Source organism: Rousettus aegyptiacus, unplaced genomic scaffold, assembly GCF_014176215.1.
Source record: "Rousettus aegyptiacus isolate mRouAeg1 unplaced genomic scaffold, mRouAeg1.p scaffold_m13_p_6, whole genome shotgun sequence".
NCBI classification, from domain to species: Eukaryota; Metazoa; Chordata; class Mammalia; order Chiroptera; family Pteropodidae; genus Rousettus; species Rousettus aegyptiacus.
In genome coordinates this window covers 73,418,200-73,444,895 of record NW_023416309.1, presented here as the reverse complement: position 1 = coordinate 73,444,895, position 26,696 = coordinate 73,418,200, and the positions used below count along the sequence as shown (strand labels likewise).

The following is a 26,696-nucleotide window of genomic DNA, read 5'->3' as shown; positions in this document are numbered from 1 at the left end:
GATAATGTTGCTTTTTTTGTTACCAATGGTCATAAATGGATAGTGTGACCTTTCTATAAGGCATTGGGCAATCACTATCACAAGTGCCTCACATGCCTCAGCCAAGAGGAAGTGTTAGAGAGGGGAAAGAGAATTTTTTCTGGAAACAACAGAGAGGCTGCTTTCTCAAGTGGTTCTGTCATTGCTTGCCACTCTTAAGTTTTTCTAAGGTAGACATATGGGGACCTGAGAATCATCTCCAAAACTTAAAACTCATTTTCCTCACATGACATTCTTGATCCTGACAACTACTTTTGTGAAGCCAGGGCTAATTGTGACAAAAATTGAGTGACTAAGATTGGTGTCTAGGGTTGAGGTGCCTGAGTCATGTTGAGGGGTGGGGTTATCTCAGTTACAGGAAGTCGAAGACTTTCATTTCCCCCTTTTCCAAAAGAGGGCAGGGAATAGGGTTGACTGAGCAAGCAGCTGGTACTGACACAACCTCGTGGACTCTGGGTGAAGTTGTACCATGCAGCTGGCTATACTTTTCTTGGGGGCCTTGCTGGAGCTACTAGCAGGTAAGGAGGGACCAAAGGGGGAGCAAGCCCTTGGGTAGAAGTCTGCTTTTTGGGTTGCTAACCAGTCTTCCTCTGCTGAAAGCCCAAGGAAAAGGAAATGACTGTCATAAAAAATCAGCCACTCTGCTGCCATCCTTCACGGTGACACCTACAGCTACAGAAAGCACAGCAAGCACTGGAACAACCAGCTACAGAACTACCACAGGCACCATCAGACCTGAGCCTACAACAGCCACTCACAATCCTGTCACCACTACCAGCCACGGAAATGCCACAGTTCATCCAACAAGCAACAGCACTGCCACCAGCCCAGGATCTTCTACCAGCTCTCCCCACCCAAGACCACCTCCACCCTCTCCCAGTCCTACCCCAGGCTCCAAGGCAGATGTAGGAGACTACACTGGAACTAATGGTTCCCAGCCCTGTGTCCATCTCCAAGCTGAGATTCGAATTCGAATTCTGTACCTAACCCAGGGTGGAGGAAAGGTAAAGCTAAAAGACGGTGGAGAACATGAATGGAAAGAACCCTCTGCTATGGTTCTGAAAGGAAGAAAGAATAGAAAAAGGGACAAATGCAGGGTGGGGATGAAGGGAACAAGGTACCTTGGATGGCACAGCTGTGTAGCCTTGTGACCCTCTCATTCTTTAACTTCCACAGGCCTGGGGCACCTCTGTGCTGAACCCCAACAAAACCAAGGCCCAGGGGGGCTGTGAGGGTGCCCATGCCCATTTGCTTCTCTCATTCCCCTATGGACAGCTCAGCTTTGGATTCAAGAAGGTACCTTACCCTCATTCCTCTCACCTTCCAAGTACCCTATCCCTACCAGTCCTTTGCTGTACTACCTACTCTTGTGAATATGGATACCACTCTCCCCTGCTGCCCTGAGCCTTCCTGGTCACTTCTCTAGGAGCCACCGCAGAACACTGTCTACCTGAACTACATGGCCGTTGAGTATAATGTATCTTTCCCACAGGCAGCAGGTGAGTAACTTTCCCTTTCTCATCACTTGCACAGGACTCCTGAAGGGACCTGAGCTGGGGGGTGGGGGACGTGGATATGGATCTGACCCTTCCTCACTCTCTTAGAGTGGACGTTCTCAGTTCAGAATTCATCCCTTCGAGAACTCCAAGCCCCACTGGGCCAGAGCTTCAATTGCAGAAATGCAAGCATCATTCTTTCACCAGCTTTCCACCTTGACCTGCTCTTCTTGAAGCTACAAGCTGCTCAACTGACCCCTTCAGGGGCCTTTGGGCCAAGTAAGACCTACTCCTTCCCTCCTGGAACCCTCCCACTGCACTGAAAACCCCTACTCCAGGCTTATAATCTCCCTTCTTCCACCCCAAAATTTCCTCCCTCTCTCAGACTTGTCAATTATAGGGCAACTGTCCTTCCCTCCTCTAAAGACTGCCCTTTCTCCCCTTTCATTTACTGTACTGTCATCTAGGTGAGCTCCTCACCCATCTTCAACTTCCTAATGTCCCTCACATTCCTTGTTCTCACCTTTATCCCAGCCACCACCATTGGATGCCTAATTGCCATATCTTTCTGCCAGGTTTCTCTTGTCCCAGTGACCAATCCATCTTGCTGCCTCTTATCATCGGCTTGATTGCCCTCGGCCTCCTCACCGTGGTGCTTGTTACCTTCTGCATCTTCCGGAGACGCCCACCCACCTACCAGCCCCTCTGAGCATCTGTCCCAACCAGGGGTGCCCTCATTTCTCACCATTCGACTGACTCAGAGACAGTTATCATTCCTCTCTCTTGAAGAACAAAAGTAGAAATAATGCAATTAGAAGGGCCAAAGGGGAGAGGTTTGTTAAATGTGACAGATTCCACTGTCCCATCCCCAGTGGGAGAAGAGTAAAACCCACTCAAATCTTTGTCTTTGGTTTTCTTTGTCCTTACTGTCAGAATTAAAAGCTGCAGTAACAGCTTGTCATAAATGCATCTGTGCCTTCCATGGTTGAATCTGAGCCAGAAATAGCTGGTGAGGAGGGATGAAAATGTCAAGTGTGTGACCAAATACCCTCATGTGTTCACCCCACAAAGTCTGGCACAGCTGGTGTTTAATCTGCCTCAGCTGGGGCCTCTGGCTGCTCCAGTTGCCCCTCCATTCCATCCTGACAGCGTTCTTCCCAACCTTTATATACTATTTACAGGGGAAGTAAGCAACAGTAGCAATGAGTGTGGGTGGGATGGTCACACCTATGTCATTTCATTTCCAAAAGCTGTGCAAATGGCTCCTTAGCACAGAATGCCTGCCCTACCCACCATGTCCATGGCTGGCTAAACAGCCTGATTAAACCCTTGAGGAACCTGGGATGTTCCTATCTCGCCTGCAAATGGTTTCATCAACAATGGGAGCAGTGGGTACTCTGACCACCAGTTTTCCTCTGTGCTCCTGGGAACAACACACCTCCACCCTGGGCCACCCGTGGAACCAACCCTGATGTCTCCAGTGGTGGTGGGTGGCACCTCTAGGGCAGCCTGTCCAGATTCTACAAAAGGGCCCGCATACAGCCACAGCCTGCACCACCACAGGATGCCACTCCTGCCCTTTATAGTAGGCCATGGTGCAATCACTCGGGGCCAGAATGGAGCCCTCTCAGTTGTAGGCGCCCCGTAAGGCTACTGAAAAGCCACTGGACCTGGAGACTCACCACATTAAGGGCAGCCTGCACTTGGCAGGGCCCAGCAGCCCACCATTGCCTCACAGACATCCTCTGTAACAGTGATCCACAACCTTTTTTGCACCAGGGACCAGCAGTCCTATCAGAATCTAATGCCTGATGATCTGAGGTGGAGCTGAGGCAGTGATGCCAGTGCTGGGGAGGAGCTGCAAATACAGATGAAACCACTCGAACCACCTGAACCACATGAGGGAGAGGCATGGGCCAAGCCCACGGCCTGGGTGCCCATGAAGGGCTGCTTAGCACAACCATCCTGCTCCCGCCGGTGCCATTCTCTCTGGAGACACGAGAAAACGATTTATAGAGTTGTTATAGCGCCCCATCCAACGCCATTTTGGAGACTCACACTCCTCTCTCAACTTCAAACAATGTAAAGTCAGCGGAGCGAAGACAAGATGGCGCCGAGCAGGACAAGCGGAGAAAACCAGGAGGATAAATCTCGCATAAACAAAGGCGCGAAAGACAGAATTGCGCAGGCGTACAGCTTTGGCACGCTTTAAAATTCGAACAGCAGGGAGGGCGTATCCAAAACGTGGTCTCTGGACGAGACCTATTTAACGCTACTGAAGACAGGGTAGCGAAAGAAAGGAAGGAACGCGGCAGTCCAGTTGAATCGCAGGAAGAGGCAAAGCGCCCAGAGTGCGCATGCGCACTGAAAGTCCTTAACGCTCTGGAGAGACTGGCGGAAGCTTTCTTTGCAATATGGCAACCGAAGCAGACGGGCTTCTCAAACGGATGCTGGTGCCGATTCTTTTACCTGAGAAATGCTATGACCAAATTTTCGGCCAGTGGGACTTGCTTCACGGTGAGTTTTATTAGGCATCCGGTCAAAGTTTTGGAGCGCATAATTGGGGCGTGACTGCGGACTAAGTGACGGCGGCAACTACGGCATGCCCTGCTTGGCGGAAGTTCTGAGAGGGGCGGAAGTGTCGCAGACTTCGTAGAAGAAGGGCGCCATTCATGGGTGACGTGTGGAAATAATTCTTTGGAAAGTTTATGCTTTACCGACAATGAAAAGCCAAAAGACTCAAATTTTATAAAACAAAGTTAAAATATGATCAAATAATTTCAGCTTATAATAAGGTCGGTATACCTTCAGGAACAAGGTTAAACCCGATTACAAACATGTGGTGATCTAGGTCTTCAGCGGCCCCTTCAAAGGTTCCTGCCATCCTGATGGCTTTCCTTCCAGCCTCCACGTTTGTGCCTGGTCTAATTTTGAGATAACTTGCCTTCCTCTTTTCTACGAGGCAACTCCGCAGCACGGCCCACCTCACATAGACCCTTTGGGAAGATTTCCCAGTCTGCCCATGCAAATTCATGGTACCCCACTGTGCTCCTGAAATACTTTGTTTTAGCTGCATTCATGATCCTTGAGAAGTTGAGCCAAGCTTCTTGGAGGGGAAGGCTTGAAGGCTAGAGAAAATGTGGGCGGGGAGAGCATAAAAACAAGCCCTGGGAAGGGTAAAGCCAGGACAACGGGTTCAGGAATGAATGATAAGGAGATCTGTCCTTGGCAAGAGAAGACATAAAGTGAAGGGAGAATAAAGGATTGGCGGACACTTGGGCATTGTTCAGCTTAATACAAGGAAGCAGTGGAGAGAAGTCAGACCAAGGAGTTTAGATGTTATCTATGGGGAATGGAAGACAGAGTCAGAGGGAAGAAATGGTAAAGCTGGTTTGGAAAGTCATCAGATCTGAACGTGATGTGATTTGCAGGAGCAAGGACCAGGTCTTCTTCATCTGCCTCCAGACAATCCAAGGCTTCCTTGTTTGGGTATTCAAAGTCTTAAGGAGCAGTGGCAAGTCCACAGGAGCTCTTTTAAGCCTGTAGGCCTGGAATGTCTCCTGAAAGCCCTGGCCTTGGTTCCAGAAGTCTCCTGTTTATTCCTGTTTTTCTTCTCAGTCCCGTGCCTCAAGATCCTCCTCAGCAAAGGCCTGGGGCTGGGCATTGTAGCTGGGTCACTTCTGGGTATGTATTTTATCGTCCTTTGCTGTTGTTGGGATGGGGGTGGGGAGGGGCGAGCATGCTAAAACGCTGCAAGTTGGATGGGTCCTTTAACTAGAAGTGGGGTAACATGTTTCCCAGTAGTTGTTGCATTAAACTCCTAAGGGATGGCAGCTCCTCAACACTGCCTTATCTTTTCTACAGTGAAACTGCCCCAGGTGTTTAAAATCCTTGGAGCCAAGAGTGCCGAAGGGCTGAGCCTCCAGTCAGTAATGTTGGAACTAATGGCATTGACTGGGACCGTGGTCTACAGCTTCATCAACAACTTCCCCTTCAGGTGAGAGGCTTACCCTTTTCCCCCAGGGGTAAATGCCCACAAGGCTAGTGGGGTTAGGTGACGAAGGTAAAAGGGCAGGAAAAGTTTAAGCCTTTCTGGAAATTTAGTCATCATCTGTGGAGGTGATAGGAGGTGAGCATCCCAAGAATACCCAGGATCCAGAGTTTGTCAGTCAGAGGTGGGGAGTGCTGGGAGGCAAGAGGGAAGGAACCAGTACAGCTATGGAAGACAGAGTAAACAATTCTGTCCTAAGACGGATGGGCTATGGAGGCTTTCCCTGCCTCTTTCCAGGCCTGCCTTTCTTTCTCCCAACTCTTAACTCCGCAGTTCTTGGGGTGAAGCCCTGTTCCTGGTGCTCCAGACAGTTACCATCTGCTTCCTGATTTTGCACTACAGAGGACAGACTGTGAAAGGTGCTGGGGATTTGCTGCGGCTCTTAGGAGCCCTGCTGGGAACTCAGGCCTTGGGAAGCCAAAAAACTCCAGAGGTTAAGGATTCCTTGTCTCCCTGATCCCAAGGTGTCGCTTTCTTAGTGTGCTATGCCCTGGTCCTGCTATTGCTGCTTTCACCACTGACACCCCTGGCGGTAGTCACCTTGCTCCAGGCCTCCAATGTGCCCGCTGTAGTGGCGGGGAAGGTAGGTACTGGGAGCAAGGGAAGAATTGTTGGGAAAGGGATCTGGGAGAGGGACAGAGTGGCAGCTCAAAGTGTAAGGGAAGAATTCAGATGACAGAACAAAGAATCTCAACTTCTTCTAGCTGCTCCAGGCAGCCACCAACTACCACAATGGGCACACGGGTCAGCTCTCGGCCATCACAATGTTTTTGCTCTTTGGGGGCTCTCTGGCCCGAATCTTCACCTCCATTCAGGTGAGTGCACGTTCTTCCCTCTAGAGGGCACTAAAACCTCATCTTACCTCTCCCAGCTAATGAATGAAAGCTACTGCTCACTGAAACTTTGTTTGCTGAAGAGTAATCCTAGCTCTGTCTCATGCCCAGGAAACTGGAGACCCCCTCATGGCTGGAACCTTTGTGGTCTCTTCTCTCTGCAATGGCCTCATCACTGCCCAGCTTCTCTTCTACTGGAATGCAAAGGAAAAGGAGCAGTAGGGCTGAGCTGACAACTGGAGTCCATTCCATGTTTCTGTTCATCCACCCAACCCAACCTCAGGGTCTTTACCATCGAAGCCAATCTGCTAGTGTGATTTTTAATCATCCCCATTCCTCTTGAGCCAGGGTTTGTTTGGATCCAAATCCTTACTTATAAAGGATTGGAGTAGAGATTTTTGACACTTTGTGCTGTCCTGTGTATGCACTATTAACTCATTTAATCATTTGACTGAGAGTCATCCTTTAGCAATTAACAGCTGCTCACCTACTGGGGGCAAAAGTCTTGCCCTGTTCCCCCTGCTCCCCACTTCCCTTCTGGCCCTGGAATACCAAAGCCTGTACAGTAGGAAGGACTAGGGGCTTATGTCTGACTTCCTTTGCCAGGCTGGCTGAGACTGTCTCCTGGACCCCAGTGCTGGGTGGGGGAAGGAAGACAGAATGACTCAGGTCAGGCCCCAGGGTGGGGTGAGGAAGTGCCTGCTCTGGCAGGTCCAGGCGGAAGGGAGTGGAGACTGCTGGTTCCTGCTGCAGTGAGGGGGAATAGAGAGGGGGTAATAAAGACTCAGAGACATGGTTTAATTGTACAAAACTGTGTTCATCCTAAAAAATATATAAATGTTGTGTTACATCTCTGGCTTTCATGGGTGGGGAGATTGGGAACCACAGGTCAGCTCTGAACTGTGTCCAACAGTGCTAAAGGGTTTTGCAGTGGTGAAAAAGGTTGGAGCCCTTCCTGGGTTGTCCAAGTTCATGGCGGTTAGAGGTGGGCTAGGGGCATGGGGGTCCCCGAGAGAGGAGGGTTGTATGGAGTAGGAGACCCTGGGGGTAGGTAAGGGTTGTAAGTGGGGAGCAGCTCCCCCTGGAGCCTAGGGTTACTCTGATGGAGTGAGCATGGTGAGGGGGCCTCCGGTTTACTGTGGGAAGAGCTGCAAAGAGAGAAACACTGGAGTTAGAGGGTGCTTCCCTGGTTGGAGGTGCCAAGGCAGGGTCCCCAACACCCATGGGAGGGCAGGTCTGACCAGTTCTGGGCAGACAGGTAGACCCAACCCATCCCTGGCTATCTAGGCCCTACTGAGTACCATAGGTCTGGAACCAGACTCCAGGCTGACTTCAGAGAAGTGCAGCCTTGTCAGGGCAGGCTCAGCAGCTGAGCTTTGCGTGCTGCCTCCCTGTTTTCCTCTTTTGGGGTGGCAGGCCAGAAAAGGGCCGAGTTGGGTTTGGCCTCTCCTAGCCCAGGGGCTGGGCGAGGAAGCCGGGTCACACCAGGGCCAGAATGGGGGTGGAGGAGACAGGAAATCTGGGTAGGTAGGTAACGAACTCAGTCCAACATCTAGGGGGCTGTGGCCTGCCCTTGCAGGGCCACTGCTGACAAACTGATGGGAACATCCTCTAGGAAATCCCTGGGCTACTGGAACTCTCCTATCCCACCCTTCACAAGGTGCTGAAAGTACATGGGGTGGTGCCCCGCCAAATCTCAAAAACAACCTCCGAACTCCCAGGAGTGGCCTATGCTTGGGTGGGCTCAGGGCCCCTGCCAGCCAGGCCCCCTGGTGTCTGGCCTACCAGAACTCCAGGAAAGGGAATACAGCCGTTTCCTTCCTCAGCCCGCTCCTTAGCTACTCACCTGTAACCACCAGGCAGGTAGGTTGACGAATAGTTGGGGGGCTGGTACCCAAAGCCTCTGTTCCCCTGAGTGGTCATGTACCCGGGTCCCCAAACCGGCCCACTGGTAGCCACGCTGCCGCTTCCCTGGCCGAAGTGGGGTCCCCCGGCACCGGAGTTCTTGGTCTTGCGCCGAGGCCGGTACTTGTAGTCCGGGTAGTCGCGCAGGTGCCGAGCCCGCAGCCGCTTGGCCTCCTCCACGAAGGGCCGCTTCTCGTCGTCGCCCAGCAGCTTCCACTGCGCTCCCAGGCGCTTGGAGATCTCCGAGTTGTGCATCTTTGGGTTTTGCTGCGCCATCTGGCGGCGCTGAGCGGAGCTCCACACCATGAACGCGTTCATGGGCCGCTTCACCTTCTCCAAGGGAAGACCCCCGGAGACCACAGGGCTCCCAGAGCCCTCCCGCTCCTGGGAGCCAGAGGACGAAGAGGTAGGAACCGTGGGAGCAGGAGGTTCCAGGGTCCAGGACTGGTCGTGTGAGGGACCTGGTAGCGCCATGAGGGTGGAGGGAAGCCTTAAGAGGGCACCTACAACCCTCCCCTCCAAAGCCAAACGTTGATCCCCAAAACCGGTATCTTTAAAACGTGTCTTCCTAGTCTGGAATTGTTCGAAAGAAACGCGTGTCCTTATAAAGTATATATCGTCTCCAAATTCAGAGTCCTTATCCTGGAGCCCCGGATCCCTACCAATCCAGCACGCTTTGGGAGAGTCGAGCGCAAAATCCTGTCTGGTACCGGGTACAGGACAGTTTGCACTCTCCTTAAAGCCGCGCGGTCTCAAACCCAGTCCTGCTTCCCCTACCTGCGGCTAGCCACCAGCCGGGTGTTTGGTGGAGGTGGTAAACGTCGCGCTCTGTCTCTGAAGTATCGCACTTGCCTGGTGGCCACCCCTACTACCACGGAGTTCTCACTGGCCTCAGTGTCTGTGGCTGGCGGGTGGGTCAGGCCCAGGAACAGCTTTTAGCCACTCCTCCCGGCTCCCTCCCAGCAGACCGCGCCTTCTTAAGAGCGCCAATATCCCCCTCCCTCAGGCAGACCCAGGTGTCCCGTTCTTCCCAGCCCCCAACACCCCCGTAGGGCGCCACGCCCCCTCCCCACCCAAGACCCAGAAGTCAGGCCTTCCAGCCCCAGTAATTTAGCACGTCTTCCCCTCCCTTCTTAAACTTTGGAAATTTAAAGTCAATTCCTTTGCACAATGGGATTAAGCACAGGGGAATCAAAAACCCTCGGGGTTAGAGTTATGCTAAAGGAAATTTGTGAATACTCCACCCCCGGCCCAGACCCTTTTCTGGTGTCCATTGCACCTCAAACCCCTGACCTGCCCCTGAGGCAAGAAAGTCTGGCAGTTAAAGGGAAACAGGCCATTTTTGTTGCCTGAGTCATCCCAGCAGGTGCTTGGGTGGTGATTCAACTCCACTCCAGGTGAGAAAACTTAAACCCTCCCAACTAAAGCCCCCAAAGGTTTCTCCACCAGTTTTATCTTGAAACTTAAGGGTCACAGTGGGAGGCAGGGAGCCAGGAACCCCAGGACAACTCCTCTGGGGCTCAGAGTTCAGTGTTGTGGATGGTGAAGAAAGAGCCTAGATTCAGAGCAAAGAACCAGCATGAATGGGGACTGAACACCCTATAGGTTCCAGGTTGCTGTTAGGAGAGAACCCTGCTTCCCACTTAGACCAAGGCCCAGCCCAAGCCCCAGGCCTCAGGTAATCGGATTAAGTAGACCGCCTTGGCTCTCAGCTCTTAACAGGAACAACTCCAGCTTGGAGCAGCCCTACCTAGCCCGCTGTGACTCAGGGTTATAGGAGTGGCACAGCTCCCTCCACCCACAAACCTGGGGGAGGGGAGAAGCAGCAAAACCACAAACTACTCTCCTCTGGACAACGAGGGTACCTGGCCTGGGGAATTTAGGAATGTCAGGAATTCCCAAAGACCATCTTTGGAACACCAAGAGGAGCCAGGTGTGGAGAAACAGGAAATGGGCCAGGCCAGGACTGGCGAGTCCTAAGAAAACAGCTGAACCAAACGGGGCACAAGGAAGATGTAGGAATCAGAGAGCCATTTGGATTTTTATTCTCTTTTTAAATACTGTACAGTGAAAAATAAATACGCCTTCTCATCCACCAGACAAGGTTGGTCCCCCTTCCCTGGGGTACCTTGTCACCCCCCTTCATACGCACCCCTGGTTCTACTCCAAAACCTTCCCCATGCCTCCCACCCACTATATACCCTTACTATCCCCGTCTTCCACAGTGATGAGGCCCCAAAAATGGGGGGTACAGGATGGGAGGAGGGATAGCAGGGGAGCCCCCTGAACTGTCAAATCTGGGTGGGTCAAGGAGCACCCCGCACCACTAGGCGGAGAATGGGGGTGTTCAAAGAGATCGGGGCATTAGAGGATAAAGGCACATCCAGTCTGATGGGAAAGGAGAGAGGCTCCCCTCACCCTGGGGGTAGGGTGGACAAGAGGGAGGGGGGTATGACCCTGTTACACTCCCCTCCACTAGCTCCTGGAGGTTGGGGGGTACCCAAGCTGCTGTGCCACCCCCCTCCCCCCTAGATAAGAGCAGCTCCAGCGCAGGTCAGTCGGGCCTGTGAGGGCCATGGTGTTGGGCAGCAAGCGAGATGGAGAAGGGAGGGATGCGAGCTGGAGGTTTTATGAAACCCCATTCACCAAACTACCCAACTCCAGGGGGGCGGAGAGCTCCCCATTCTCTGAGGGGCCCTTAGGAAGCTTGCTGACAGAGTCACCCTGAGGGGAAAGTGGGAAAGAAAATGAAGAGGAAGCAAAGCAGTCAGTAGAAATTCAGGTAACAACATTTCCTACACTCCTGGCATTGGGTGACCCGAGGGTTGGTCCCCTGATCTGACTCTAGTCACTCTTTTTGGGTTCCAGAAAATATGTAACAAACTTTCCTCTCTTCTATTCGAACTTTCCACTATCCTAAATATAGTCTAAACTCCATCCCACACAGCCTTCTTAGCAATTATGAGACTTGAAGACTTTCTTGCGCCTTCTTCCCCCAAAACCACCGAAACAGGGGGGCGAGGAGTAAACTGCATCTTGCCTACCTACCTTCTGTCCCGAAAGAGGGTCCTCTGAGGGTTTAGTGCGTTCCAGGGGTGGCCGCTGGCGGCTCTGAGACTCTGCTCGGGAGATATAGTCAGCCACAGTCACTGGGGAAGGCAGAGGACCAAGCATTTCAGAGGGAATTCAAGTATCCAGTCCCTAGATACCCACTGAACCCCAACCCCTGGTTTTCACAGGTTAGGAGGCATCCCATTCTCACAGCTGAGGAAAGATGCTAGCATCCAGTGTTAGCTGACCTGGCTGACGGTCTCCACTGATAGAACCATCAGTACGGTTACCACGGTTACGGCGGCGGCGGCTCCGATTCCGTCGCTGAGGTCTTGACTCATCTTCTGCAGGGCATGGAAAAATGAGAGTCCATGCATTCAATCTACCATCCCTCAGTTCTTACCTAGCTCTAATTTTTTAGACCCCAGGCATACTCCTTACCTAGGCCATTCTCTGTCATGCTGGGCCCATCAGATTCCAGGCCACCATCCATGACAGTCCTGTCTTCGTCTGTGCGACGGCGACGAGAGCGGCGGCGTCTGGCACTTGCTGGGGGGGGTTCCCCAGGCTCTGAGTCAATTGGGGGCTCTGGTTCAGATGTGTCCAGTAGGCTGTAGGGATTACTGTCTGGATCCTTCAGCACTGGTTAGAGAAAGAGGAGGAACTGGGAGTGAGGTGTCTAACATCTTTCCTTTTAGCCCACATTCATGAACCCACTGGTACTGGTACCTGAGCTAATAGATGAAGAGTTATATCTCGAGGTGGGTCGGGGAGCAGGTGGGGGTCCCCTACCGCGGCCCCCAGTTGACCGCCTCCGGTTTTCTTCCCCCCGGGTTGGGGGATCCCGGTCTCCTAGCCCAGCTCGGGTGGGCTCTTCCCTCTTCTCAGACTCAGTCTCAGAAGCTGTGGATGGGTCTGAGCTGGGACCTGTGAAACACAGTGGGGCTCAGTTAGGTTACTCTCCTCAACCAAGGATTCATCATGGTCCCCAAACTAGAAGATATCTCCTTTTTCACTCACAAGTCCCTCAGCCAATCACCTGTTCATCTCCATCACCCTTTCCTCAAGCTTCCACCCTCTGCCACGCCCGAGTCCCGTCACTGCTCGCCTCACTCTCCCAGAGCCATCTCACCATAGGCAGGACCACCTGTCCTCCGGCCCCGGCCCCGGCCCCCGTAGCTGCCCCCATAGGTTCGTGTGGTGTGCAGGGAGGAGGAGGAGCTCTCATCTGTGGTATATCCAGCCTTGTCACTGCCACCGCTGCCCCGCCCACTCCCAGGAGGGCGGAAGCCTAGCCCAATCTGACGAAGCTGTTCATCAATCTGCAGCCTCTCCAAGCGAAGCTGCTCCACCTCCTGGTTGGGTAAAATATGGAGGAAGATATGGAAGGAGAAATAAGTATAAGAGCAATGAACAGTCTCCTTTCATGCTTCTCTGCCCTGACCATCCCTACATATTTAAACTCTCAGGAATGCAAGAAGACACTGGCAAAGCAAATTCAGGGAACAACTCCATAGCCCTAAATTTCACCCGGTGGTTTCTGTTTTACTCAAGAGATAAAACTGGGCACCACCACTCCTCACTTTATCCATCAGCAGTCTCAGTACCATTGCTACTCCCAGATTTTTCTCCCCTAGGCTTCTGGCTCAGGTACCTGCAGGTAGGAGAGGTGATATTCCAGCAGAGCCTGAGCATTGCTGATATTCTCTCGAGTGCCAACAAATATGAAGGGAACCATTCCCTGGAGAGCAGAGGGAAGGAGAGATGTATTAGGAAAGTCAAATGGAAGTATTAACTCCACCCGGTATCCTACAGAAGTCCAAATAATGAAATCTTTCTGATTCTACATCTACTAGGGGGAAACAAAAGTTCCTGTGCTCCACCCCCTAGATATCCCAGCCCCCAGAGAATGACTTCATGAACAATCCCACCTACTTCTCGACACCAATCTCGAGGCGTAGTTGCCCCATACCTCCTCCCTGGGGTTCTTCTTGTCATTATCACCTTCTACTCGAACCCTCACCACACCGGATTTATCCACAATTTCCTGGATCACTTTCCCGTTCTTTCCAATCACTTTGCCTAATTGGGTAAAGAAGGAATTAGGCCTTCCCCCCCGCCCCCCAAAGAAAGAAGAGTCAAAATAGTTAAGATACAGTCTTCCAGCTTCTATACATAAGAGTTTAATTATTTTCCTATTTATTAGTTCCTGGTGAGTCTTTTCAGGGAATAATATTATAAGCCATAGAAATTTGTTCTTCCATTTTTGTCACTCCTACTACATTCCGTTTTGTCCTTGTGAAACTAAAGTCCCTGAGGATATGCCAAGTCCAGATCACTTTAGAGAATCTCACTTCTGGCCTCCCAACTATATTCTTTTATATATGCACACCCCCAACTCACCAACCAGGTTCCTGGGTACTTGAACGGAGTCCTCAGAAAACTCAAGGTAGCTTCGGGCCTGTCGGCACGCCTCAGGAGTCTTAAGAGAAGAGAAGGGGGAGTCGTTACTAGAACAGAGGGCCTGGGATTACCTTTCCTTGGAGTAGCCAGAGCTCCTGCGCCAAGAGTAGTACCTAGTGTTAGCTGAGCAGCCAACAGATGTTTCTGACTAAATATGAACCAACTGTGGGAAAACATATGTTAACACCTAAATTAGGGCATTAGACTTGGCCCCTGCAGTTAAATTGAAATTCCTTCTCTAAGAGGTTTGCCATGTAAGATGAGGAGGAGTTTTCACTGATTGCTCAGAATTATAAACAAGATTATATACTCCTAGAAGTATAAGGCTTGGAGGAAACTAGAGCTTGGAGAGTAAGGGGAGTTTGCTTAAGACCCAGAGATAGCAAACAGCAAAGCCAAATGAAGATTTTGTCCACATCTGATGTCCAGTATATTGAGGTTTGCAGAATAAATATAAGACATGGCTCTACCTTTAAGGAACTTGCAGTTTATTTGGGAAAAAAAACTGCTTCCATGAAAACTTGTATGGGTGGTACATGGCGATGAGTCCTGGGACCAGATAGTATTCGCAGCTCATAAAAACCTGTTTCTTTGAACTGAATAGCTACGTGTAAAGCGAGAGAGACAGAGAGACAGAGAGAGAGAGACCTGGTTCCCAAACAATCCTTCTGCCACTCTGTCTTTGGGAAAATGCACTGACACCAAAGTCAGGGAGGGAGAACAACATGACTCAAGTTTCCATTCTACTTCACCCTCTCTTCTCTGTATACCCTAAGAAATCTAGATGGCAGGTATCTTTTGCTGACCTCCCCGTAGATGCGGAAAGTGCAAGTCTCTTCACCCAACTCAATGGCTGTCACCCCAGGTACTTTTCGGGCCTGCTGGATGTTGGCACCATGAGTCCCAATTGCCAGTCCCATAAGGTCCTCTCGCACTGTGAACTCTTCTTGGAATGCTGCCGCCAACTGCTTACTGGTCTGAAAGGAAAAGGCACTGGAGAAATCGTGGTGATGTAATCCCAGAACATCTGTCCCAGGTACTAGATACTCTGCATAACTTCAGTAAGAAAAAAAATGTGTGAAAGCAAGCCAGAACCATCCATGAGTCCACTGACCACTAGGACCTGTGTGGAGAATTCAGGAACTTTTCATTCTACTCCCACCTTTCAAATACCAATGACTTAGAGGGGAGGGGAGGAAATGTGGACACTTTGGGCTAGAAGCCACTAAAGTCCTGATTTGGCTTTAATACAGGTTGTGTGATCCTAAACAAAATACACACTCTGTGCCTCAGTTCTGTCATCTGCTAATTACACCTGACCCACCCAATTCTCAAACTATCAAGAGAATTAAATAAGATTGGTAAGACAGGACTTGTCTTACCAGGTAAATGCAAGTATAAAGAACTGTTACCTTAACCAAACTATTATCAACTCCCAAAATAAAACCTAAAAATTTGAGCAGAAAGTAGGAGGTTAAGAAAAGCATAAAGGAGCCTATAGAATACCATACTACTTAATTCCTTCCCCAGTCCTTTGTGCAATCCCTGGGTGCAAAGGCAGAAAGAAAGGAAAGGTTCTAGAGGTATGAGTCCTAAGTAGGAAGCACCAAATAGGAAAGATGTCTGAAAGGGGACATTCCCAGATCACGTTTCATGACTTCCTACCTCCAAGATGAACAAAGCTGAATTATAGCAAGAATTTACACTGGGAAAGAAGAAAAGACTGGGAAAAGGAAGTAGGTTAGGTATTCAAAATAACTGAGAGGATCTATGATGATTTACAAATATCTTCTAGAGAAATCTGCCAAGGGTTTTCTTTCCTAAATTGCCTAATGGGTACAAGGGTACTTCTTATATTATTTATATACTTTACACATTCAATATTTTTAAAAGAATCTTTTAAAAACAACGCTGGCAAGATTCCTTAAAAATAAAAACATGTCCCCATACTTAAGACCTTGCACCTATGGTTAACTTCAGTATCTGGTACTTAATCACACGGATCAATACAGCCATGTCCTGGAAGAGTGGAATATTCTACTTTTTGTCACCAGGAAACCTGTTCATTGGGAAATGGAGCAGACATAGTTTGTATTATCTGGGGGTAATGGTGAATTTTTAACTGCCGGTGCTCTGAGATTACCATGATCTAGAATTTCCACAACTCAGAGAAAAGCTTTCCAAAAAGATCATTTCACTTGATAAATGAAAATGCATGTTCAAACACAAACACAGACCCTACTCAGGATAATATAATAACCTAAGAAAAGGGAATCTGATCATCATAAGATGTGAGAACTCAAACCTCATAGAAATATTCTAATCAAACTACTTCATTATCACAAAAGAAGAAGAAACTCAGTAAAATCAGATGATTTGTCAAAGGTCAATTATTTGACAAAGCAAGACTTAGGATTCCAAGTCTAGTATACAAATGGTTCTTAAACATATCCTGAAAAGTGTTTTAGTTCCCAGAGGAGATGTGAGAAATGCCAGTGGAAGAAAGAGCCACACCCCCTTCCACTGCTCTGATGAATGTTTTATGCACTGAGCTTTCAAGTAAAATTTCACTTGAGCGAAAGGTCCCATTGCTCAAAAAAGCTTGAAAACAACTGTACTATGACATGATGGCGCTGAGCTCTGCCATCTGGAGGAGTCTGGGATAAAATAACAAACCCAGGTATAACGACCCAGAAAGACCTTAGTCTTTTTGTTCTGTAAACGTAAGAGTATGTGTGGAGGATGGGGTGGGAAGGGAGGAAGACAACAATACCAGTTTATTCAGCAATAAAAAGTGAAGCCAAAATTTACCTCTAGGTGCTTGGTAGCTTCTTCATTGCGGGACATGAGTAGCAGTTTAGTGCGCAAACTTCGAAAATGCATATCACCCAGCAGGGATGCTCGCTTCACAGGGGCTTCTGTGGTTGACTAGGAGGAAACCAAGGGAAATCATTAAAACTGACTTTGCATACATACTGTGGAAGAACCCGCAACTGGAAATCAGGATGCCTGAGTCTTTGGAAAAGGGTGAGAATTAAGACATAAAGTTAAGGAAGAAGAAAATCATTGTGAGCCTCACAAAGGCCTGCTACCTGGGTGCCTATGGGAAGTGACTGTAGGCAGCAAGCACAGGTGAGAACTGTAGTCTACTCTGAGAGTCCAAATATGCAAGGGAGGGTACCAGCCCAAAATGCAATATAATAACCAGGTTAAAAAAAAAAAAATTAGGGTCAGACATGAGGAAGACTAAGGAAAAGTAGGCTACCTGGGCCCACAGGTGTCACGAGCAATAAAGTCCTCTCTGACAAATAAATATAAACACATTTAGCCCCTCTGTTTCTATTAAGGGGGCAGAAGGAAAAATCGTTGAAAGGACTTAACGTGAACTTTAGGCAGAATAAACTCACCAGAATGAAGAGCTCACTATTTGTGATGTTGAGAAAGATGCAGTTTGCTCCCAATGCTTTCTTGAACTCTTTATGGACATTTTCATTGGAGCAGCTGCAGAAAAAGAGAAAAATGCTCAGTGTGGAGTACAGTCTCAGGAGAGAGACTTAGAAAAATAAGAAAAAAGGAAGGACTCCAGTAAAAGAACAGGGATGAGGAAAAAGAGAAACTGAAAGCAAGAAGGGCTCTAGATGGCCAAGGGAAAAGAGAAGACTGAAACTGCAATTGGGGCCTGGGACAAACGGGCAGAGATGAGGACTGTAAAGAGGGCCCACCACTCCCAACATCCCTAATACTTACGCTTCTCTCAGATCCTCAGGAACAGCCATGGTAACCTTGAAGAAACTGCCTTTAGTTGCAAGGGGATTGGGATTAACTGGCCGAAGCCGTTCCAGGGTGACAATCTCATTATAAGTGGCATCACAGGCAGCATACTCAATTACATAGAACTAGCAAAAAAAAGATAGGAAAAGTTGTAGATGACCTGAGCTATCTCCCACCTTTCTATGACTAAAATATTTGTATCAGCAGTTCTCCAAAGGCCTTCATAATCACTCACATCTCCCTTCATCATCCGCACCCGGGCCAGCCACCAGCCACAAGGTTCTTGCTCATTGGCTCGAGAATAAACCTGAAGAGAAGATGGAAATAAAAAAGATATTGAGGACCTTCTCAAAACATTACAAATGGACTAAGCATTAAGACACTTACAGGGTATCCTTAAACCAAGATAAATAAAACTAGAAGCAGTAGCTACTAATTGAAAATCAGAGGGCACTGGATTTTAGATGCTGTTACCATAAATGAAAGGTAAATAATCTCCTGAAACTGGGAAGCTCCCTGAGAGTTTAATTGATCACAACAGAGACAGACAGGAAACTGCTGCATTTCACCTGTCCATAAGCTACATAGCTAGATGTAGTAGCTCAGCTCAGGGAAGGAGAGTGAACCAACCATGAGGAGTCTAGAATAGCAGTCCCCAACCTTTTTGGCATCAGGGACCAGTGCTCTTATAAGAATCCAATGTCTGATGATCTGAGGTAGAGCTGAGATGGTGATGCTAGTGCAGGGGAGCGGCTGCAAACATAGATGAAGCTTCACTCACTTGCCCGCCACTCACCTCCTGCTGTGTGGCCCAGTTCTAAACAGGCCTCAGAACGGTACCGGTCTGTGGCCCAGGGGTTGGGGACCCCTGGTCTAGAATACCGGTATCAGAGATGTAGTGAGAAAAGTGACATTTAGAAAGGGTAAACTCCAAGACCCTTACCTCTACCTCATCTCCTTCTGTGATCTCCTTATTATAATCAGCTGGAGGTGGTAGCCGGACATCACCGAAAGGAATTTGTCTCTCACTCTGCCAGCTGTAAAAGAAACTGTGATATGAAAGCTATTCAGGCTAATGTGGCTGCCCATTTCTTCAGGAAGGGGTTACTGCCTAAAATCGCTTAGCAATTTCCACCTTCCCTGGTGATTCTAGGCTAAACCCCAGGCCCTGCTCCATAGCAGTATCTTCCATCTCTTGCTATAAGCCAAATACTGGGTCAAATGCACCCCCCTCACCAAATTTCAGCCCTTTCCTCTTCTGGGATCCATATAAAAGTGCCCACCCAAACCCTTGGCTCTCCCCCACCTATTACATGCCTCATGGAACTCAGCTGCCCCCTCTTCTCCACTCTCCTTCTAGGACCTAGTATGCTGGATTCTCTATTCCCAAGGTCTTACTTGTTTTCAAAGAAGATGGTGACAGAGTCTTCATGGACATCCTTCACAAAGCCCTAAAATGAATTTTAAAACAAAGTAAAAAAAAGGAAAATAAAAATAAGGAATAGTAAGCTGACAAAATCCTTACAATCTGTGAAGTCAGCCAAGGATTGCTTCGCCTAAATAAAGTAAGTAAGTAAATAAATAAATAAATAAAAATATAAAAAGGAAAATAACAATTTACCATCACCTCAGCCAATAAGGATATAGACACCTGGAGGCCCTTAAACTAGAGTTTCGGATTGAAACACAATCTAAAGACAGAGCCAGGAAAAAAGTTGTAACTGGAGAAAGAATATGAATACTGAGATAAAGATAAAGGAATGATATTGGCATGAAAAGAGATGTGGCAAAAAGGTGGCAACAACTTGCTTCAAAACAGCCTAGAAACTACCTGGTGGTCTACTATGGCTCCCAAAGGGGCCTCTCTATCTGTCTGCTTGCTGTTGTGCTGAGCAACTTGCCAGACTTCAATTAAAATACCAACAACATTCAGCAAAGCTAAGAATATCCCAAGAGACAGTGTGAAGCTGTCCTAGAACACCTAGAGGACATCAGGATCTGCCAACAGAGAGAAGGGTCTAGCTCCCCAATACAGCAAGACCTGAGTAAACTTGGGTCTTAATGAGAATAAACAGAACATTGGAAAAGTCCAAAACTATGGACAGAATTTACAAGGAAAAATCAGGACTTAAGAGATGTGAGATTTCTGAATGCTAGACTATGACACTGTAAGCATCTGAAAAGATAATAAAATTTGTAGAACAACCCAATCTCAAGATCATGAGAAAGGAAAACAGTGATGATTAAACGGCTGGTCTACCTCCTATTTCTATGTTCTCACTGAAGAAGCCAAAGCTATGTGTTCAATCCTATTCTTCCAATTTTTCTATCTTCTCTATTTTCACATACTCAAAATTAAGAACTGCTAATTTTGATAAAGTCCAATTTATCGATATATTCTTTTATGACTGAGCCTCTAGTCTCATGTATAAGAAATCTTTGCCTAATCCAAGGCCACGAAGGTTTTCTCCTATGTCTTCTTCTAGAAGTCTAATAGTTTTTTGTTTTACTTAGGTCTATAATCCATTTTGAGTTAAATTTTGTATATGGTGCAAGATATGGTCAAAGTCCATTTTTTTACCTATGGATATTGTTTGAGCACCATTTACTGAAAAGACTATCCTTTCACCCTTGTACACTGTTGGTGGGATTACAAATTGGTACAACCATTATAGAAAAGTTTGGAGGTTCCTCAGAAAATTCAAAATAGAACTACCTTATGACCCAACAATACCACTTCTGGGAATTTATCTGAAGAAAATCAATTTGAAAAGATATATGCAATGCATATATCTATGTTTACTGCAGCACTATTTCTAATAGCCAAGATATAGAAGCAACCTATAAGTACCCATCAACGGACTACTGGATAAAGATGAAATATTACTCAGCCATTAAAAATAAAAAAGAAACCTTACCATTTGCAGTGACATGAACAGACCTAGAGAGTATTATGCTAAGTGAAATAACTCAGAGAAAAGACAAACACCATATGATTTTACTTACATGTGGAATTTAAAGAACAAAATAAATTACTAAAACGCAAACAGACTCATAGATACAGAGAACTGGTGATTATCAGATGGGAGTGAGGTTGCAAGGCTAGGTGAAAAAGGTGAAAGGATTAAGAAGTACAAATTGGACCAAAACAATAACTCATAAAGATCTATGCACTCCAATATTCATGACAGCACAATTTACAATAGCCAAGATATGGAAGCGACCTAAATGTTCATCAACAAATGACTGGATAAAGAAATTATGGTTCATATATACAATGGAATATTATTCAGCCATTAAAAAAAAATGAAATCCTACCATTTGCAACGACATGGATGGACCTAGAGGTTATTATGCTGAGTGAAGTAAGTCAGAGAAAGATAAGCACCATGAAATTTCACTTACATGCAGAATCTAAGGAACAAAAAGAACTAATCAAAAACAGACTCACAAATATAGTGAACAATTTCAGGTGACGGAGAGAGGGGAGGAGGGTTGGGAGGCTGGGAGAATGGGGTGAAGGGTTAAAGAAGTACAAATTAGTAGTTGATAGTTGAGTATGAGCATGACAGAGGGAATGCAGTTAGCATTAATATGATGGTTAAGTGGAGGGCCGGGGGAGAGAGGGAGCGATTGGGGGGATCATTTTATGAACATTATAGATGTCTAACCAATGTACCGTATACTTGAAACTAATTTAAATAAATTTATAATTTAAACATAGAAGTACAAATTGGTAGTTACAAAATAGTCATAGGGATATGAAGTACAGGATAGGGAATAAGTCAATAATACTGTAATAACTACGAATAGTGCCAGGTGGGTACTAATCATAGAGATCACTTCATAAATTATATAAATGTCTAACCATTATGCTGTACAACTAAAACTAACATGAAATAATCCTGAATGTCAAAAAAGTAAAAAAAAAAAAGTTTACAAAATTAAATAAATAAGATTGACTGCTGAATTGCTTTTCACTTCTGTCAAAAATCAGGAAATGCAAATTAACATATAATGACAGAAAGCAGTTCAGGGCTCTGTAGAGGACTTCTTGGAGAATAGAAATGTTCATTATCTTGACTGTAGTAATGGACTTAAATATTGATGTCAAAATCTAACAAATTATATACTTTAAATATACGTACTTCACTGTAACAATTATACCTCAATAATGCTGTTTTAAAAATTACAAGTTTCAAAAGGCTAATTGATATACAGGAACTATTCCTGAGCTTTGCAATGAGGGACAAAAGCTGAACTTGGGAAACATCAAAAATGCATTTGTGTCACTCCTCCCTCAAAGAACTGGTCAATCATAAATATTCACTATACTGCTGTTTCCTTACAAGCCATATTTCTCTTCTTTCCAGATAGGATCTTGTTATGGAGCTTTAACTGTTTAAAGCCTTACTACTGCCCAAGACATCAGTACTCCTGATACTGCCTGGCCTCTTATTTACCCATGCTTTAGCTTTCTCTGCCATTCCCTTCTCCCAGAAATGCTTTATCCACTCTACATTCAGCTCCATCAATTCCCACTCCTACTATTCACAAGTCTTCTAAGGCATTTTCACCCCTTACTATTTTTGCCTGGGTCCCTCTTCCCTTTCCAGTTCTTCTCTTAGTTCCTTAAGTGTCCTCCTCCCTTTTCCCACAACTAATACTATATCCCTTCCCTCTTCTTTTCCCCCTCTATAAGGGTCTGGATTTCTAGAAAATTTTCAACCAGCTTCCTCAGCTGACTTTATCCAATTATTTACCCAAAATGTCTCCAAGCTTTAAAGAGTAGCTATTATCAAAACATTTTAGGGATAAGATAAAAGTGGAAGAGACAGAGAATCACTTGCCTTCCTTTTCTGTGAAGAGATAAGAACTCCTAGGTATACCTACTCACAAAGGATATACCTATAGCTCTAATCCCATTCTCCTCCAAGATGTCAGTTGGACCTCAGGAGGAGATAGCAATATTACTCTGGTTTTTCCACCTACCATGATCCCCAAAACAGAAATGCAGAGCTCAGAATGGTGTTTTCTCTGGAATTACTCAGCAGTTCAACTAAATGTCACTTAATCTTCAAATATTCTCCAAAACAGGTTTTCTCAACTTCATATTTCAACCCAGTCTCTGCTCCTTAATTCCACCCACATCACCCCAGTTTTTTTCCTCCAAATATAATAGTGGTAGATAGTGAGCTCCCAATTCTGCTCAGTGCATGCTCACTGGAAAGATAAGCAGGTGAGGGCAAGAGGTGATAAGTGAATCTCTAGAAAGCCAACTAGATCCAAAGGATTATTTGATCCAGTGGCCATAGCATATCCTGACTTTGGCTTACAGCAGCAGTCTCCAACCTTTCTGGCACCAGGGACCAGTGCTCCTATGAGAATCTAACGTCCGATGATCTGAGGGCTGAGATGGTGATGCTACTGCTGGACAGTGGCTGCAAATACAGATGAAGCTTCGCTGACCCACAGCTCACCTCCTGCTGCGCAGCCCAGCTCCTAAGAGGCTTCAGACCAGTACTGGTCTCTGGCCTGTGGGTTGGGGACCCCTAGTTTATAGGACCTAGGACCAGAGAGAGGAAGAGAAAACCCTAGATTCCTAGGTATTTCAGTTTCCTCAAATTCTAGAAGATATGAAATTAGTCCCCACCTTCAACCTATCTTCTAGTCCTGGGCTCTCAAAGGAGGGAGTTCTAGGAGAAAAGCAGGAAACGTCTGGATAAAAACCACATACTGAAGCTGAGTATGCCATCCATATTCCTTAAAGAAAAAATGAAAATTAGGATATCCAGGCAAGGTCTGGAAAGTTGGATGATTGTGCTCTGAAAGGTGAACAGATATTTCACTTAAGAGTACAACTTAGAGAATTTTAAGATACATTAAGTTCTGACAAAAAAGGAAAAGTGGATGGGATAGCTACAAAATCACTTAGATCCCAAATCTGACCCTCGCAGTTCTTTCATGGGAGATCAAATACAGGACTTAAGTCTGAGAGGAGAGAAAGGGACCTTTCAAATATACAGTTCTAGCAGCAATGTAAACACTCCTTGACCCATCGAAGTTAGCTGAGTCATGAATATTCAATTTATAGCAAGGTCAGAACAGATAAGTACATGGCACTGAAAGCTGAAGAAAAATTAGTCTGAATTTAGGAATTTATTGTTAACTAAGGCTTGGGGCAGAAAATGTTAATGTGGCCAGAACAAAAAAATCCACATTATCTGGATTTGGCTCAACGGCAAACTCTACTCATGGATTCAAAGTATCTTGTCCCCAATTCACTCAAGTCTATCACTGCCATAACCCCCAGAAGAAAAGGGAAAGATTCAGAGAGAGATTTTCTGTTGGACACTTATATGTGGAAAGAGAAACATCTCCCGTCCCAGATGTCACAGTTAATTTGAACTGGATACCAATCTTCCCCAGCTGTGCTTGGCTCCCATGCTTCCTAGACGAAAGCAAACATATTTTGATCTCAGACTCAACTTAAGAATCACTTTTCTTGGACCCCAGAATCTAGGGGTAGGAAGGACCCATGTAAAAGATAAGATATTGGGGGAAAATGGAGTGAAAATCTTATGAGTAAGGGTATTTCCACAAATGTAATGTAAACTTTTGGGAAAGAATATGAGACAAATGTACTCTGTCAGAATTAGAAAAGAATTAGAGACTTTGCCAAAGAAAACAGAAATGCTATGGAGGCAGGCTAAAAGAAAAAGTCCCGTGAGTTAGGAAAGTATGCAGAAAAAAAAAAAAAATGACAGAAGAGATCAGCTGGGAGCATCCTTCAGACACTGAATAAGGTGGTTCCTGGGGATTACACAGGAATATAGAAATAATAGGGTAAGAAGGCAGATATTTAAATTGAGAGAATAAGATAGATATGGGTACCCAAAGGCACTGAATACAAAAAAATCTGGCGAGGGAAGTAAGGCAGAAATAGGCATCTGGAGTGGGTAAAAAAAATGACTACAATGAACTTATCAGTTGAAGCTGGGGCAGACACCTTCCACTCCAAGTGCAAATATGAGACCCTTTCCATGACTTCACAGGGAAGTTGGAGAAAGTCATTTTCAAGGACATAAAGGTAGAGAGATCTATTACAGGAAAAAAAGCTTGTGGGGAAATGAAGGAAAGGGGGCTCTTCTTACAAGTGATGTTACGAGAAGGTATCTCTCTCTGCTCTTGCTCCTCAGGGTAAAATGAAAAAAATAAGAAATTTAAAAAGTCTGTGTAACAATTCCAGGCATAAAGTCTAGAGAGGTTCAAAATAATAAGTCACCCAAAGAAAAATTCCTGAGACAAGAGAGGTCTCTGACTTAGCCTGAATGGGGGGGGGGGAGGTCCTAGGAAATGGATTCAGAATAAAAGTGGTAGTAAAAGGAGTTCTAAAAAACTAAAAGGGGAGCTGAAGTAAACAAGGATCTTTTAAAGATTGTTCCCTTCTGCTTCAAATAAAGCTATCGGATTCCCAAATTGGAAGAGTCGACCTTAAGTCTTCTAGAAGTGGAAACTGTTAAGATAAACAGAGGGAATCCTCATGAGATCCCCTTTGAGATAATGAATATGAAGCTTATACTCCTCAAGATGAGCTATATGAATGATCTAAATGTATCTGAGGTCAACGTGAGATAACAAATAAAATCCATGCCTGAGTGGAATGGTAGACCAGCTAGCCTTGGAAATAAAGAGGTGAGGTGAGAGACTTCTGAAAAGATGCCACCTTATGGCTAGGAGGCAACTTGACTGGTACAATCCAGAGTTCCTGAGATCAAAGACATCAAATGTCACAGATTTTTTGACAATTTCTCCTTGGATTGGGAATAGAAATATAAGGTGAAAGGAGGGTGTTATCTACAGCCAGTAGATAGAGGCCTCTGGGAGAAAGATGAAGAGATCTAACACGGGGCTGCCTTCCCAAGGGGGTAATAGGGAAAGAATAAAAAGAATTCTCTGTGTGCTTGGACTGTGGAAAAGACGTGATTAAGGTCTAAGACATGTCCTCTACTAGGAAACAGGAAAAGCAAGTCATTATGAACCTGGGTAAATGGGGTCTCTTGGGGATGGGGAGACACTAATCCAAGCACAATAATGCCCTGATGTTCTCCCTCTCTGAAATGGGGGTAAAAGCAGGTGTAATAGAGGGGCCAAAAATAAGAGGTAAAGGTTTAACTTCCAGAGGTCTCCCCAGGAGAGCTGCGGGTGAGAGCATGGGTCTAAGGTTCTAAGGGTTAGGACTTACTTAAGCTCCAGCTCAATTCCGCCCTACTCTTCCCTGCTCTGGCTAGAGAGAGGGAGCTAAAGACGAGTGTCCCCAGTCAGCGCGCCGCCTCACCTTGTAGAAGGCCCCGTTGGAACCGCGCACCTCCACGGGCAGTCCCGGTTCCACATCCCCCCCAGCGGCCAGGCCGCCCATGGCGCCTCCACTGCTTCCGACTCCCCCGGCGGCGGCTGCAGCAGAGGTCTGGGTACGGACCGGGCCAGGCCCTCGGCGTCTCCCCGGAGGAGGAGCCGGAGGGGGAGCCGCGGGGGGCGGGAGCCGGGCCGGCCCCACCGCGGCCCTGCCACAGCCAACGAGCAGGGGGCCAGGGCCGGGCCGCTCCCCGTCCGCCGCCGCCGCCTTGGTCTCCGCCACCGTGAGGGAAACGGCCGGCGCCGCCGTTGCCTTCGTCACTTCAGCTTCCGCCCGCCGCCGCCCCCGCTGCTGCCTCAGACCCGGGACCCGCTGCTGCCTCTGCCGCTCCACGGCCTCCACCTCCCCCTGCCGCCGCCGCCGCCGCCTACTGCGCAGGCGCGCCGGGCACCCGCCCGTCGCGCGCGGAACTCTGAGGGCCACGGCGCAGGCGTCAAGGCTGGCGACCCAGCTCGCGCTTGCCAGCGCAGCCGGGCTTCCACACTCCCTTTCGCTCTCTTACTCCCCCTCTTGGTAGCTTACTTGCGCTTGCGCAGAACGAGATTGGTTCGCTTCACCACCCCACCACTTCACCGCCCCTCTCTTCCTTCCGTGCTCCATAACACTGAGAGCTAACCAATCATGGAGAGGGAGGGGCCGCGCTCACTCAATCGGATTGGGTTTCTGTTGCT

General features: G+C 47.2%; 4 protein-coding genes across 7 annotated transcripts; 2 read left to right on the top strand and 2 right to left on the bottom strand.

The window, feature by feature from the left end:
* The first annotated feature begins 48 nt into the window (after positions 1–48).
* Positions 49–2,504, top strand: CD68 (CD68 molecule). Its single transcript, XM_016137074.2, has 6 exons — positions 49–557; positions 640–1,043; positions 1,216–1,335; positions 1,466–1,538; positions 1,644–1,814; positions 2,111–2,504. Exons 1-6 carry the CDS (start codon positions 509–511, stop codon positions 2,242–2,244), a joined length of 951 nt encoding a protein of 316 aa, XP_015992560.2. The 5' UTR covers positions 49–508; the 3' UTR covers positions 2,245–2,504.
* A 119-nt stretch (positions 2,505–2,623) lies between these two features.
* On the top strand, positions 2,624–7,215 carry MPDU1 (mannose-P-dolichol utilization defect 1). Of its 3 annotated transcripts, none has more exons than XM_016137075.2 (7): positions 2,624–4,052; positions 5,154–5,219; positions 5,400–5,532; positions 5,860–5,945; positions 6,051–6,169; positions 6,291–6,401; positions 6,531–7,215. In XM_016137075.2, the coding sequence occupies exons 1-7, from the start codon at positions 3,950–3,952 to the stop codon at positions 6,639–6,641; spliced, it is 729 nt and encodes a 242-aa protein (XP_015992561.1). In that variant the 5' UTR covers positions 2,624–3,949; the 3' UTR covers positions 6,642–7,215. The 3 variants fall into 3 exon arrangements, with proteins under 3 accessions (XP_015992561.1, XP_036077900.1, XP_015992563.2); XM_036222007.1 differs by having other exon boundaries at positions 4,967–5,219; positions 6,066–6,169; XM_016137077.2 differs by having other exon boundaries at positions 4,967–5,219.
* Positions 7,216–7,372: 157 nt separating this feature from the next.
* Positions 7,373–9,335, bottom strand: SOX15 (SRY-box transcription factor 15). The gene is made up of 2 exons (XM_016137078.2): positions 8,266–9,335; positions 7,373–7,567 (listed from the first exon to the last, which is right to left on the bottom strand). Exons 1-2 carry the CDS (start codon positions 8,796–8,798, stop codon positions 7,399–7,401), a joined length of 702 nt encoding a protein of 233 aa, XP_015992564.2. The 5' UTR covers positions 8,799–9,335; the 3' UTR covers positions 7,373–7,398.
* A 1,011-nt stretch (positions 9,336–10,346) lies between these two features.
* FXR2 (FMR1 autosomal homolog 2) lies at positions 10,347–26,394 on the bottom strand. 2 transcript variants are annotated; one of them, XM_036222004.1, is made up of 17 exons: positions 25,948–26,394; positions 19,008–19,060; positions 18,553–18,646; positions 17,845–17,916; positions 17,586–17,734; positions 17,246–17,339; positions 16,650–16,766; positions 14,645–14,815; positions 13,779–13,857; positions 13,348–13,457; positions 13,030–13,116; positions 12,508–12,730; positions 12,105–12,302; positions 11,817–12,017; positions 11,624–11,719; positions 11,373–11,473; positions 10,347–11,048 (listed from the first exon to the last, which is right to left on the bottom strand). In XM_036222004.1, exons 1-17 carry the CDS (start codon positions 26,026–26,028, stop codon positions 10,953–10,955), a joined length of 2,022 nt encoding a protein of 673 aa, XP_036077897.1. In that variant the 5' UTR covers positions 26,029–26,394; the 3' UTR covers positions 10,347–10,952. The 2 variants fall into 2 exon arrangements, with proteins under 2 accessions (XP_036077897.1, XP_036077898.1); XM_036222005.1 differs by having other exon boundaries at positions 11,373–11,443; positions 25,948–26,377.
* Between the last annotated feature and the right edge of the window lie 302 nt (positions 26,395–26,696).